Genomic DNA, 14082 nt, shown 5'->3' with positions numbered 1-14082 from the left:
TGAATTGCCTGCCTGGTGCCTTGACTCTCTTTTAGGTCTATATCTGTGAGTTTCCCTGCTGCACCACTGGGCTGCAGGTTCCCCTGGTAGTGCAGGCTGTGCCATATTGCATTGCCTTGCCCCCTAGGGCAGGGGCAGGAAGTGGAACCTGGATCCCCTGTCTTCTGTGGCAGCCAGTTCAATGAGGGGAAGAGGTGGCTGGATGGGAGCCTGGGGGCTGCACTGTAACCCTTTGGGGGCCACATGCAGCCTGCAGGCCACCAGTTGGACAGCCTTGAAATAAGCCAATGAATAACCCTCAGATGTAAGATGACTATTCTAGTTTCATAGATTCATACATGTTAGGATCAAAAGGGACCTCAGTAGGTCATTGAGTTTGACCTCTGCCCTGGGAAGGAAAGAGAACTGGGGTCAGACGACCCAGCTAGGTGCTTGTCCAGTCTCCTCTTGAAGAGCCCCAAGGTAGGGGAGAGCACCATCTCCCTTGCATACCCATTCCAGATTCTGGCAACCCTAGTTGGGTGTTAAGATTAACAACCTACAGGTGCTAGGCTATGAATAACGTCATTAATCACCTATCTCATAGTTTCTCATAGTATATATGCCTCAATATCTGTATAAAAGTCTAGGTAGATACTTTTATTAGCATGACAGGATCACTAATAAAACAAAACAGAAAGATCTGATACAGGCATAAACTACTGTAGCAAACGCCTGTAGTGTCAGGCACAATTACCATAACCAACAAGGGGTTTTCTCAGTTTTATATAGAAAGTCCTAGGGATTAGGGTCACAAGCCAGTGGGCCAAAGGTGAGGGACAAATAGAGGTAAAGAGCCATTCAGTGTATAACAGCATACACTTAAAGGGCAAGTAACACGTAGTAGTCAGTACCACTGGAATACATATGTTAAGCACATCAGGTTCCTTTCCCCACATCCAGAGGTGTCCCCAAGAACCAGTCTTTAGTCCAGAGTCACTCTATACAGGTATCTTAAGTCGGGGGTCACATGCAATCAGTCTGTAGTTCATCATGCTGTGCCAAGGCTTCTCTCTTGTGCCAGTCATTCTTGGCTCTGTCTCTTTCCATTCAACTTCAGCTGCCTGGCACATAGCTAGCCTGGAACTGTGTGGTCATTTCCTTTTCCTGCTCCCCCAAGTTCACTGGGATTTGCAGTCCAGAATCACAGCAGCAGAACTGTACCAAGTTGCTCTTCACTTCCTCTTCCTGCTTCTTAATGCCTCTGGGATTTGTAGTGCAGAATCACAGCCAGCAGGGCTCCGCAGGGTTGCTCCCCTTTCCAAAATCAATTTCCATCAGATTTCCTTGGAACCAATGTCAGTTCTTTTTCTGACTGTTCACATTTTAGTGTGGCTCCCTTATGCTATATTATAGAGACCACAAAATGCAAGTGTGCACATAGAGTGAATACAATGGGGTTTACCTTTAGAAAAATTACCTAAGCACTTACTTCAACTGGACATTAGACATGTGGGGAAGGCTGCTCCAACATGCTGTAATTACAGGGCGTCGAACCAGACTTGATTAATTGAGTCTGCCAGAGGGTGCTAATATTGTGCTTCTGGCAGCCTCCGCATCTCATGTATCTGGGCCCGAGCTTCAAAATGGTGGTAGGGCGCTTTAACTAAAGCTCATTTGAAGTGCGAGGACACTGATACATGAGATGTTGCAGGCTCTTTAATTAGAGTGGCTCTCGGAGCTGCTTTAATTAAAGCGCCCACCTCCACCGTCGGATCACATGTAAAAACGTCCATGAATACGTAGTTAAATTATAAAGCTGCTGTTTCTAAGATATTCTCATTAAAATCTCTAGTGTCTCTCCCCAGTGACTGCCAGACATGGAGCAGAAGGAATGAACATTATGGGCTTATAGATAACAAGAAATACCCCTGGTGTCCATGTTACAGATGCTTAGCTAAGATCATACAAGTTCCCCAAAACTCTTTGACCTGAAGCATGGAATGTTTGAACTTTTATAGCTTAATCAGTTTCTTGTGAAGTACTGAGCTGAAATCAATGGGATCTAAGTGTGTTAGTGCCTTGCAAGATTGCACTGACACTAATTGCCATGACTTTATTTATGGCTCGTTTGTTTAAAAGCTCTGATGTTTATTCCTTTAACAGCTCCAATGAAACTTGTGATATGTCTCTTTTCCATGGTTTGATAAGTGTTGAAGAACCCATTACATAAGCATCATTCTTTCAGAACAACTGATATCTTTCAGCTATTCAGACTACTGAAGGACTGATTCTCTTCAGTACGACAAAGAAGAAAATGCTAGCATCCCTTCATTAATCAAGGGGAATTGTAGATATTAGATATTAGAGATGAAAAAGTAATTTTAGGTTATTTCTAATGTCCTTCACTACCGGTGAATGGTTATTTCCTATAGCATAGTTGCTAGCACATTTGTGCATTCTCATTTTAAATGACTTAAGTGCTATAGCATCTGTTTTTGCTATGGCATTTTTGGATCCTTTTCTAGAAACTCTTCTAATAGGGAATCTTGTTGTTATATACCATGTAGTACTTTGGCCATAACCTGTTTTCTGATGTTTTATGTTCTTTAACCTATATGCAAAGGATGCGCTCATTATTTTTAAACCAAATATTTGCCAAATGCAGTTCATGCAAACATGTTCTTCTGTTAAATGCACTAAACAGATATTCTTATGTTCAGTAGATGGACGAATATTTTTATTGCATTCTCAGGTGGATCGTTGGCCAGAAACAGGATTTGTGAAGAAACTTCAGAGAAGGGACAATACCTTCTATTATTACAACAAGCAAAGAGAATGTGATGACAAAGAAGTCCATAAAGTGAAAGTTTATGCTTATTAGTTTGTTATCCTACCTACACCGGTCTAATCTGTTTGTGGTAAATACACTGTTTTAATCTATTTGATGTTTGGGAAATGTAAGTAAACAAGGTCTTCTTAATCTGCCCTTGATTTTAAAGATGTGTGAACAGGTTTTGGGGTTTTTTGGGCGGAGGGAAGGAATAGTAATAGTGTACCTTGGAGAAAGAAAGATGAAGAAATTATGGAGAATTATAGAAATTATAGAGAAATGGACTTCATCTTAGTTCTAGGATAATTTATGGTTGTTTTATGAGCACTCTTCCTGGTTAGAATTTTTTAAAATTAATACCATACTATCAACTATGATACTTCTCTGGACTTGAGAGAGTCCAGAGAAGAGCCACACGCATGATCAGAGGTCAGGGAAGCAGACCCTACGATGACAGGCTGAGAGCCCTGGGGCTCTTTAGCCTGAAAAAGCACAGGCTCAGGGGTGATCTGATGGCCACCTACAAGTTTATCAGGGGTGACCACCAGCATCTGGGGGAATGTTTGTTCACCAGAGCGCCCCAAGGGATGACGAGGTCGAATGGTCACAAACTACTTCAACATCGTTTCAGGCTGGACATAAGGAAGAATTTCTTTACTGTCCGAGCCCCCAAGGTCTGGAACAGCCTGCCACCGGAGGTGGTTCAAGCGCCTTCATTGAACACCTTCAAGATGAAACTGGATGCTTATCTTGCTGGGATCCTATGACCCCAGCTGACTTCCTGCCCTTTGGGCGGGGGGCTGGACTCGATGATCTTCCGAGGTCCCTTCCAGCCCTGATGTCTATGAAATCTATGAAACTAACCATTTGACATAATTTACTTAGTTTTACAGTGTTTTTGATGAGATCCATTGTTAGACACAATAGTCATAGATTTCTAGGGTCAAAGGGACCTTGTAGATCATCGCGTTCGACTCCCTGCTCTATGCAGGAAAGAGCACTGGGGTTAAATAATCCCAGCTAGGTGCCTGTCTAATCTCTTCTTGAACACCTCCAAGGTAGGGGAAAGCACCACCTCCCTTGGAACTAGTCATTATTTAGTGCTCTACAGCTGTAACATGTTATGGAAACTGGTTAAATAATCCTAACCAGAGCTTTTTGTGATTGTTAAGTATTACACTGAGTTGGGAAAACTCAGAGAAAAAGACAAAGTAACTTCCTTGAAGTGATGAGGCAGTCAGTGTCAGAATTTGGATTAGAATTTTTTAAAGGTAATTGAGTGACTATAGAATAGGGGTCAAAGCAGCGATGTTGACTAAAACCTGAATAATATGATGGAAAACAATCATAATACATATATTTTTTGTGGAACAATATTAGCTATCCTGAAGTTCTGTGTTATGTGATAAATGTATTAATGACTCAGAATAGGAAGTACTCTTGCTTATTTAGATTGTTTATTTTTGATAGCAAAATTAAAGAGAATTTTGAGGAGTTAAACACTTGGTGGAATGAGTGGAATAGGCAGGAAGGATGTCAGCAAAAAATCAATTCCTTTTTTATCAATGGTATAACTCAAGAACAAACAGAACTCATTGATACTCAAGGATAATGCATTTAAGACATGCAAAATCTTTGTCTTCCTGTAGAAATGACCATCGCAACTAGCCATCTACTCAAATAAAAAGGACTGTGTATTTATTGCCATTTAATAACAAATTGTGTTGTGTCCCATCTCTTCTGCAAGATGAAAAAGAAAGGGTTCTCAAATAGCATACTTTGGGGATATGATAATTGTATTAAGGGATCAGGAAGGAATTATTTGCCCATGTACAGAATTGCATATTTTGACTACACTTAGTATTGGCTAGTTCAGATATAAAACAAGGGATTTGCAGATTAAAAATCTAATTAGACATGGACAGTATTAAAGCCATGAGACGTGGGCTTTAATCTCAGTGGGAGTTGGGTGCCTAATTCCTTTAGGCTCTTTTGAAAATCCCAGTCTAAAGTCAAATGAGTTATGTTATTTAGTATACCATTGGAAGGCTTTCAGAAGCCTTTACGGAGTAGGATATGGTGAAGAAGATTAAGTTATGTCGATGGAAATGAATGTTACACTCAAAAGACTTACCTTTAAACTTTAAAATCTTTGTTTATCTTTTAAAATGAGTGAGTTGGAAGTTGTTACAATTACCGTAATCAAGATAATTATATAATCACTCTAAGGAAATAACGATAGTCAACGTGAAATATTTCTCTGGTAGCCCAGCATGTAACATTGGTCTCAGTATCTGAGAGATGAGGTTATGATTGCAGCCAAAAGGAAGGAAACGCATTTACAAGAGCAGCAGATTAATATTTTTCCGGATCTAAGCACTGACACTTCTCAGTAGAAAAAATTATGTGAGTCTCTGAGGGATGGTCTTAGAAGTACAGTAGCAAAGGCATCTGTCTCTTATCTTGAAATTTAAGAGCTCTATTTTAAAAATGAAGTACATTTCTGTAATTCTGTATCTTTTTGAAGAACACGTGAGTCAGTAGAAATACAGATTAAGGATGTTCAACTTGCTAATAGTTCTGAGACCTCAAGGTTCTAAGTGCCATGTTTGCTCTTCCAATTAATTTCATTTTTTTATTATTCATTTATTTTTGCAGCTTTCTTGCTTTGTTGGGTTTCTGTGCAAGAAAAAAAATTAAACTCCAGTACATGTAGAATAACTCACTTAGGTTACCAGATGTAAGTCAAATAATACTCTCTCTTTTACCCCTTGACACTCTGTGCTTAAAAATGACTGTCAAAATGACATCGTGGGGATTCATGTTGGTTTCTTAGTTACTCTGTATAACATGTAGTCAGTTTACAAGGCAAAATATGGACTGCAAACCCACATGGACTGTAGCACAATGTGGCAATATTTCTACATCCCAGTTATTGTCCGGTTCCCACATAACCACATGACTCAACTGAGATGCATCATAGTTACAGCAGTGGTCCACTGAATAAAGCAGAGGACTGATATTCTGGCAATGAAGTCAATAGGTGTTATAGCCATTGACCTCAGAGGATTTCACCATTAGCATCTATATTCTTTTATGCCATAGACTTAGCATGGTCAGATTTCTTAAGTTCCATGTGCTCTAATTTTTATCTGCTTACAGATAAACATTATGGTTATTACGCCACCAGACACCAACAAGTACAAAGTAAAGGTTCTATAATTTTTTCCCATTAAGAATTGTTAGTGATGTTTCAGCCACAATAAATCTACCTCACTGCTAGTCATATTGTGTCTGAAGTTTTACCAAGAACATAGTGTATCATTCTGAAGTAAGATCTCATATAGAATAAAGTGTATAGTTCTAGTCACTTATGCTTAAGAAAGAAGAAATTGAACATCTAGAACCTGGGGTATCTGGAACTTAGAACAGCTGCAGAAATGACCTGCCATGTGATCAAGGGAACAGAGAGCCTATCAGATAAGAGGAGACTTAAAAGAGTTTGGATCTTTCAGACTAGCCAAATCAAGACAGAGGTGATATCGATTCATAGATTCAGAGATGCTAGGTGTCATGGGATGGGGTCCCCAGGGATGGCCGTGACATCCATAGGGCTCCGTGACCATGCCAGTCTTGCCTAACAGGCACCCTTTTCCTCGTCTGCCACGTCTTGCTGGTAATTATAATAAATAGGGAGGCTGCCCTCGAGTCTATGTTTTGACACGGTCCTGATGGACCCCCGCTGAACTCGCTCAAAATGGATGCCTCACGGGACACCCTCAGCTTTATGGGCTAGATACGTAGCTCCAAAATCATCCTTTTACCACACCCCAAGCCTGACAGATGGCATTCAAATGTTGTCCCTCTGAGGCCCTAGTCTAGCTCGGCCTCCTGTGATCGCCGGGCTCTCCGCAGCCCTGTCGTCTCTGCGCTCCCCTGGCACCAGGGTCTCCACACTGTAGTGGGTCCCTAGTGAGGCCTCCTCCCCCAGTAGCCTCAGCCTGGTCCACCGGTTTATAAGCAACCAAAATATGAGCCCCTGGGCTATAACAAAATACAACTAGTTCAGGATGCGCTCTATCCCTTTAAAAGTGTCAAACTTCCACCCAAGCCTTAAGTGCCTCGTAGCCCAGGGTACCTGGTGAGCTCCTGGAGCCCCATTAGGCCTATAGGCAGCATATCAGGTGGCCACCAGTGTCTCTGGGCAATTCTTCCCTGGAGGCTCCTTCCCCTGGCTGCTGCTAGAGAACTAACTCCGGCTGGCATCAGCCCTGGGGTTTATATGTACCCAGGGCCCTGCCTTCCTCCGGTCAACTGACCAGGTGCAGGTGCAGGCTAATTCCCTTGTTAGCCTGCTGCCATAATAACCTACATCTGTGGGGGATCGTGCCTGGCTTCTAGGGTACTCTCCCTAGGCAGTCTCTGCTCTTAAAGAAGCAGGCACTATAGTGCCCTGTGACACTAGGGTTGGAAGGGACCTCAACAGAACATCACGTCTGACCCCCTGCCTCGGCAGGAAAGAATGCTGGGGTCAGATGACCCCAGCCAGATGCCTATCCAGCCTTCTCTTAAACACCCCCAAGTTAGGGGAGAGCCCCCCCTCCCCTGGAAGCCTGTTCCAAATTCTGGCCACCTTTACTGTGAAGAAGTTCTTGATGTGCAGCTTAAATCTATTCTCTGTCAGTTTGTGACCATTGTTCCTTGTTACCCTAAGAGGTGCCCTGGTGAACAGAGCATCTCTGGTTCCTTGCTGCGCCCCCCTAATAAATTTGTAGGCGGCCATGAGATCACTTTTCAGCCTTTTCTTGCAGAGGCTGAAGAGATCCAGGTCCCTTAGTCTCCCCTCATAGGGCTTGGCCTGCAAACCCTTAACCATTCAAGTGGCCCTTCTTTGGACCCTCTCAAGGTTATCCACATCCTTCTTAAAGTACGGCACCCAAAACTGGACGCAGTACTCCAACTGCAGTCCGACCAATGCCTCATAGAGAGGAAGTATCACCTCCTTGGTTCTATTAGTCATGCATCTGCTGATGCATGGTAAAGCGTGGTTAGCTTTGCTGATGATTTTGTCTGGATATTTTTACACCCTAGGTGCAGCACTCTGCATTTGTCTTTGTTGAACTGCATCCTATTGTGTTCTGCCCACTTTTCCAACCTGTCCAGGTCTGCCTGCAATTGTTCTACCCTCCAGTGTGTTCACTTCACCCCACAATTTAGTATCATCTGCAAACTTGGATAGAGTACACTTCATGCTCACATCCAAGTCACTGATGAAGACATTGAGGCATACAGGTCCAAGGACTGAGCCCTGTGGGATCCCACTACCCACATCCTTCCAGGTCGACACCAACCCGTCCACCACCACCCTCTGGGTGCAACCCCCAAACCAGTTTGCCACCTACCGGACTGTGCAATCATATAAGTCACAGCCTCTTACTTTATTTATGAGAATGGGATGAGATACCATATTGAAGGCCTTCATAAAATCCAAGTAAATGACATCCCCCCCTACTCCTACGTCTAAGTGTTTTGTGACTTGATCGTAAAAAGAAACCAGATTAGTCAGGCATAATCTACCTGCTATGAGTCCATGCTGAGGCTCTGCTGCATTATTTTTCCTGCTGGATTCACACAAATATGATGCTTAATAATTTTTTCAAAGACTTTTCCAAGGATAGAGGTGAGAAATTCTCTCATTGGAATACTTTCCTTTCCTTTTTGTGTTCTTGCAACAAGGCACTTAGTAGAATTTGCAGATTTGTTAACATCTAGCAGGGCTGTGCCACGAGCACTTTTGCTGTGGTCCCAAACTTTCAACGCTCTAGGCTGTCAGCCATGCACCTTAGCACCTGGGCCACCCCAGCCCCTTCTCATTAGAGTGAAGGATAAACATCAGGGCAAAAGAGCAGTGGCAGATGAAAATTAAATGATGACTCAAGAACAAAATGGCATTAAATGACCATGAATAAAATTAGGCTGGAAATCAGAAAATGATTTTTACCCATCAGAGGAGTGAGTTCTGAAGCAACCTATTAGTGACACCCCTATTAGTGGGTTGACTTATTCAGTCACCCCAGTGGTGGGGGAAAAAAATTGATTAGTTTTAAGATAGAGTTTGATAAATTTATGAAGTTTATCCAATTGGATGGCTTGCAGAAGAGGACAGAGCATTGATTGAGGAGGTCCCTTCCAGCGTTATGTTCTGTGTTCCTAAAAAGATGTAAAGCGGAGCTCCTTTTTGAAAACACAGACCATTTTGTCAGAAAGTTACAAATACTGGTACATACAAGGAAAAGATCTGAGCAAGAAAATGCAGGCTTTACATAGTTCTTTTCCTGACATCAAGCCTGTATATGATTTGTGAACTGTAATGGATTTCAGTGTGTGCTTGTTTTCTTCTTAATGCATTCTTAGTATTTTTCTAGTCTGTATTCTATCTTCTCTGCATGATGAAAATTGCTGTTCTTACTTGCCTAAACTAAAGACTTCATAAGTATTTGTAGAGCATCATATCTTTATGGGTTCACATATAAGACATGGTTCCTTTTTAGTATATTTTGTCTTCACTGTCTGTAAAGATGTGCTTATAAAATCCCAAGGCCATTTCTGTCCTTTTTCAACAGTACATCCAGTCACTTTACTGGAGTTATATTATTGTAAATGAGGTTAGAATTAAGTCCTTAGGGTCTTACATTTAGGGTAAACGCTCCAGGAAGAAAACAACGGTACTGAGTAGAAATCCCTAATTGCAGCTGAAGAAGAACAGGGAAAAACAGGTATCTTTTCTTTTGTTGCATACTATTAAATTTTGAGAGGCTGGTCCAAAGCTGTGCTGTTCTTGAATCAGTTGAATAGAAACCAGGGGTCTTCAAGAGGAGGTTAGATAACCATCTAGCTGGGGTCATCTAGACCCAGCTCTCTTTCCTGCCTATGCAGGGGGTCGGACTCGATGATCTATTGAGGTCCCTTCCGGCCCTAACATCTGTGAATCTATGAAACTTGTATTACAGGGAAATAAACCTAAATGAACTGAACTGGGAGAGATTATACCGGGTATTCCATTGGCCAGTTTCTGATTGCAATTAATAGTGCAGATTTAATTTAGGATTTAACGGGTGCATCTACATGAGCACTTTATTGCACAGTGGCCTTATTAGCTGTGCACTAAACTATCACCATCTACACGTGTGTGGCAATTACGCTGACATAGACTAATTTACTGCACCATCACACACAAGTACTATCTGACAGCAGAGTAAATTACTGCACTTAAACACATGTGCAGATGGTAACATCCAAATTAGTTTACTCTAGTTCAAATTGTGCTGGAGTTTATTCAGTCACTCAATTGCACTTGTAGACACACCCAGTCAGATAATTTATTTTTTTGTCACTAGTACTTATCACAAAAGGCCTCAGTCAGGAAGGGGGTTTATTTTGCTAATTGTTGTACAAACATGCATGAAAACATGCTTCCCCCCCAAACAATGTGTAATTTAAATCTGCTGCAATGGAATTCTTCCTTTGGTTCTCTGCTGCTCCCCTTCTTTCTCCCATATGAATTTATTCCTTTCTCTGACTTTGTGAACTGCAAATTCTTTACAAGTTTTAGGCCAAGATTTTGAAAAGTTGGTGCCTAAAGTTAAGACTTCAAAATCCTTATTTAGGCACCTTGACTAAATGCTTTGATTTTCAGAAGTGTTATGTGCCCAGGACCTCCCAGTGAAATCAGCATTTTGAAAAATCAGGACACTTAGATGCCTAACCACAGTCATCCAGTTACATTGAATGATGGTAGTGATCCCTTTAGGCTTTAGAATCTAAGGCTAGGAACATTCATTGCATTTGTCCCATGACAACTTTCGCCTGTGTTTGTCCCAGAGCAGAAAAGTCCCAGGATTATCATGTACACACATCGCCCTTCTAATCAGGGTTTAGTGAGCAGCTGAACGTACTATTGCTTTTCTGTCACTGATTCAATGATGCAGTCCTAATACAATCATTCAGATGTACTTCATGATGTCTCAGGACAAGCTGTTAGCACTTATCCCAGAAACCTTTCTAGGGTTTGTCCCGGGACAGTGGACATGGATGTCTGAACGACTGTACTTTGTCCTGGGAGAAAATGTTCTTTCCCAGGACAAATGCAACCTTTTTTGTCGCCTAAGAATCCCCATCTGTAGGCTGTTGAGAGAACCCAGTTGCCTACGTGATGACAATCTATTGCTTAACTCTTGAGCTGGGCATGTGGGGTGGAGGGAACAGAAGTATTTTCTTTGATGCACAGCTAGCTATGCATTGTACTCTGCGTATTTTTCCCCACCTTTCTCTGACTCAAAAGAGAGAGGCAACAATCCCATGCACTAGTACAGACTGGGGACTGACTGGCTAAGCAGTAGCTCTGCAGAAAAGGTCCTGGGGGCTACAGTGGACAATAAGATGAATGTGAACCAACAGTGTGCCCTTGTTGCAAAGAAATCTAACAACATACTGGGCTGCATTAATAGGAGCGTTGCCAGCAGATCGACAGAAGTGATTCTTCCCCGTTATTCAGCACTGGTAAGGCCACATCTGAAGTACTGTGTCCAGTTTTGGGCCGTCCACTACAGAAAGAATGTAGACAAATTAGAGTCTAGTGGAGGGTAACAAAAATGGTGAGGGGGCTGGGGACCCCATGACTTCTGAGGAGAGGCTCAGGGAACTGGGCTTATGTAGTCTGGAGAAGAGAAGACTGAAAGGGGATTTAATAAGTCTTCAACTACCTTGGTTATAAAGAGGATGGAGCTGGACTGTTCTCAGTACTGACAGGTGACAGAACAAGGAGCAATGGTTTCAAGTTGCAGCAAGGGAAATTTAGGTTGGATATTTGGAAAAAAACTCACCAGGAAGGTACTAAAGCACTGGAACAAGCTACCCGGAGAGGCTGTGGAGTCTCCATCCTTGGAGGTTTTTGAGACCCAGCTAGACAAAGCCTTGGCTGGGACGATCTAGTTGGAACTGGTCCTGCTTTGAGCAGGGGGTCAGATGAGATGACCTCCTGAGGTCCCTTCCAACCCTAATTTTCTTTGATTCTGTGATTATAACAGACAGGATGTTAGATGTGTTGGTCTGGAGTCTGAGATGAGTCAGAGAATCCTGGCTGGTGTAGCTTTTTGAATATTCATGGTCAAACTGACTGCTAGGTTTGGAATTTGAGAATAATTTTCTTTTGCATAAGATCAGCAAAGACCTTGGTTTGTTTTTCACTTGGAGCTTGAGCTGTGAATCGCCTACTAGGATCATCTGAGCATGCCTTACCTAATCAATTCCCTACAACTGCTAAGGCCTCGGGCATTATGGCAATTCAGTCTTCCCTCTGCTTGTGGAACATAACAGTTTAGCCTCCTGACAACGGAAATGTTTTGGTCCAACTAAAGTCATTAGGCTTAGTATAGAGGTATCTGAGTAAAATTTAATAACCTGTGATATACAGGACTAGATGTTCTAATGGTCCCTCTGATCTTAAACTGTGAAATCCATATAATCCCTTTGGGGTAATAGCTTTCCCAGTATAAATAAGATTTTAGCACCAAGATAGAACCTGTTTTTTGCTTACCTACTGTGGTCATAATAGCAATATATTTTGAAGCTGAATGTCTGATAGCATATAAGCACAGGTGGAAAGGTTGCAGGCAGTCTGAGTTGGGAATGGGGAAGAGACAGCAGGGAGAAATCCTGATTTCAAACTAAATTGTTTAAATGACTTCAAGTAAAATTTTCAAAAGCTTCCTAAATTCCTGGACACTTTTGAAAATAGGACATACTGAGGAGTTTTCAAAAATATTACTCTCTTTTCCTATTTGGTTGGAGCCAGATAGGAGTGGTCATTTCTTCTACTCGTTTATTGATGTATACCTTAGTGTCAGTAAGGAAAAACAGCTTTTACGTGGTTTTTTTTGTATTTCACTTTTAGTTGTTGTGTATGGCATTCTGGATTAAATTAACTTTTTGACATGGAGGAGAGCCCGTAATTGGCAGTTTAAATGTTTCATCTGATCTGACTGCAAAGAGTGCTCAAGAATTAAGGCCTGAGGACTATGGAAGAGTCTGAGAATATGACCAGATGAAGCTAATGTTGAAGGACACAAAATTATATTTTCCTTGCTGTTTGGCCAATTGCTGGAAGTTCAACTGACAAGATCAAAATCTACATATTTAACTCTTAGAAAAATACCATTTTCTCCCCTAAAATAAAGTACATGAAAGTTTCATTTGATTCACTGTATGCGTAATATCATTTCACACTATTCCTGATCTGACAAGCTCTGTGGGCTAATTTGAAAATTCAACAGATGATATTGCAAGTTTAACTTGTATCTCCAAATTTATCATCAGGTCAGTTTGCTAATGGAATTTAAGTATGGAAATGATTCATTTCAGTTACACAATCTTTTCCAAATCCCATTTGGATGTTTTAAAAGAGGCCAATAGGCAACTCCTAGTTAAAATTCTTCTACCAGATTGAAGGGACAGGTTGAGACGATTTTTATGCTGCTGGTTATGGTCAACTGCTTGCTGGATATTACTAAATTAATTACAGGCTTATCATAGACTAACAAGGGAATTTTCGGTGGTGGGTAGTTAACCGGTCTTTAGGAAGATATTTTTATAGTGACAACAAAACTGAAGTCCCCCGTGCTTAGATCTTTTTATGTCCGTGCCTTTGGCTTTTCCAATTAAGTTTTCTAGCTGGTGAAGAGGAGAAAAAGGGAGGTCTTCAAAATACAATTAAAGTAAAAAAGAAAGATTCCATCAAGAAGGAAAACCTCATCAAGCCAAACTGAAAACCTGAAGGAGAATGTAACAGGACAGTCCAACTGTAGAGGGACCCAGGCCAAGCGGCCATACTAAGGTGGGGCGCACGTGCCATATGCTCAGTGGGTGTCTCATTCTCCTATTTTCATATCTTCGCCTGCCATGACTTGGTGTAACTGAAAAAGGTATCAGAACAGTAGTATCTGATTAGAGAGGGTTGGCTCAGACCAGTGTGGGTCACAACATCCAAGAGTCTTCTGTACGGCTCCACTTCCCCTCCACCCCACCTCTTCCTATTTGGGTGTTCTCATCAGTGCTTGGAATAGACGCCTAGCTGTACTGGGTGTCTGGCCTCGTTCAGGTAGAAGAGTCTGCAACAGAAGGAAACCACATTGCCTGGGGTTAGCACATCTCAGCTGCTTTGCTGCAGTTCTGCAGTCAGCAGTGTCCGGCCTGCATAAAGAAATGAATAAACT

The 14082-nt window shown here is 41.8% G+C and overlaps 1 protein-coding gene across 9 annotated transcripts in view; it reads left to right on the top strand.

Annotated features, from left to right (window-relative positions):
• Window positions 1-13072, top strand: part of MEIG1 (meiosis/spermiogenesis associated 1) — a 19975-nt gene extending 6903 nt beyond the window's left edge. For 8 of the 9 annotated variants that reach the window (XM_006022120.2, XM_025202278.1, XM_006022119.2 and 5 more), the window contains exons 4-5: window positions 2735-2900; window positions 12765-13072. In XM_006022120.2, the coding sequence (XP_006022182.1) occupies window positions 2735-2863 (129 nt within the window). In that variant the 3' untranslated portion in view covers window positions 2864-2900; window positions 12765-13072. The remainder of the gene's footprint in view (window positions 1-2734; window positions 2901-12764) is intronic. The other variant, XM_025202281.1, reaches the window with a different exon arrangement.
• Window positions 13073-14082: the final 1010 nt, after the last annotated feature.

This window comes from Alligator sinensis, unplaced genomic scaffold, assembly GCF_000455745.1.
Source record: "Alligator sinensis unplaced genomic scaffold, ASM45574v1 scaffold1216_1, whole genome shotgun sequence".
NCBI classification, from domain to species: Eukaryota; Metazoa; Chordata; order Crocodylia; family Alligatoridae; genus Alligator; species Alligator sinensis.
The sequence above is the reverse complement of the archived record's forward strand: the minus strand, read 5'-3'. Positions and strand labels throughout refer to the sequence as shown.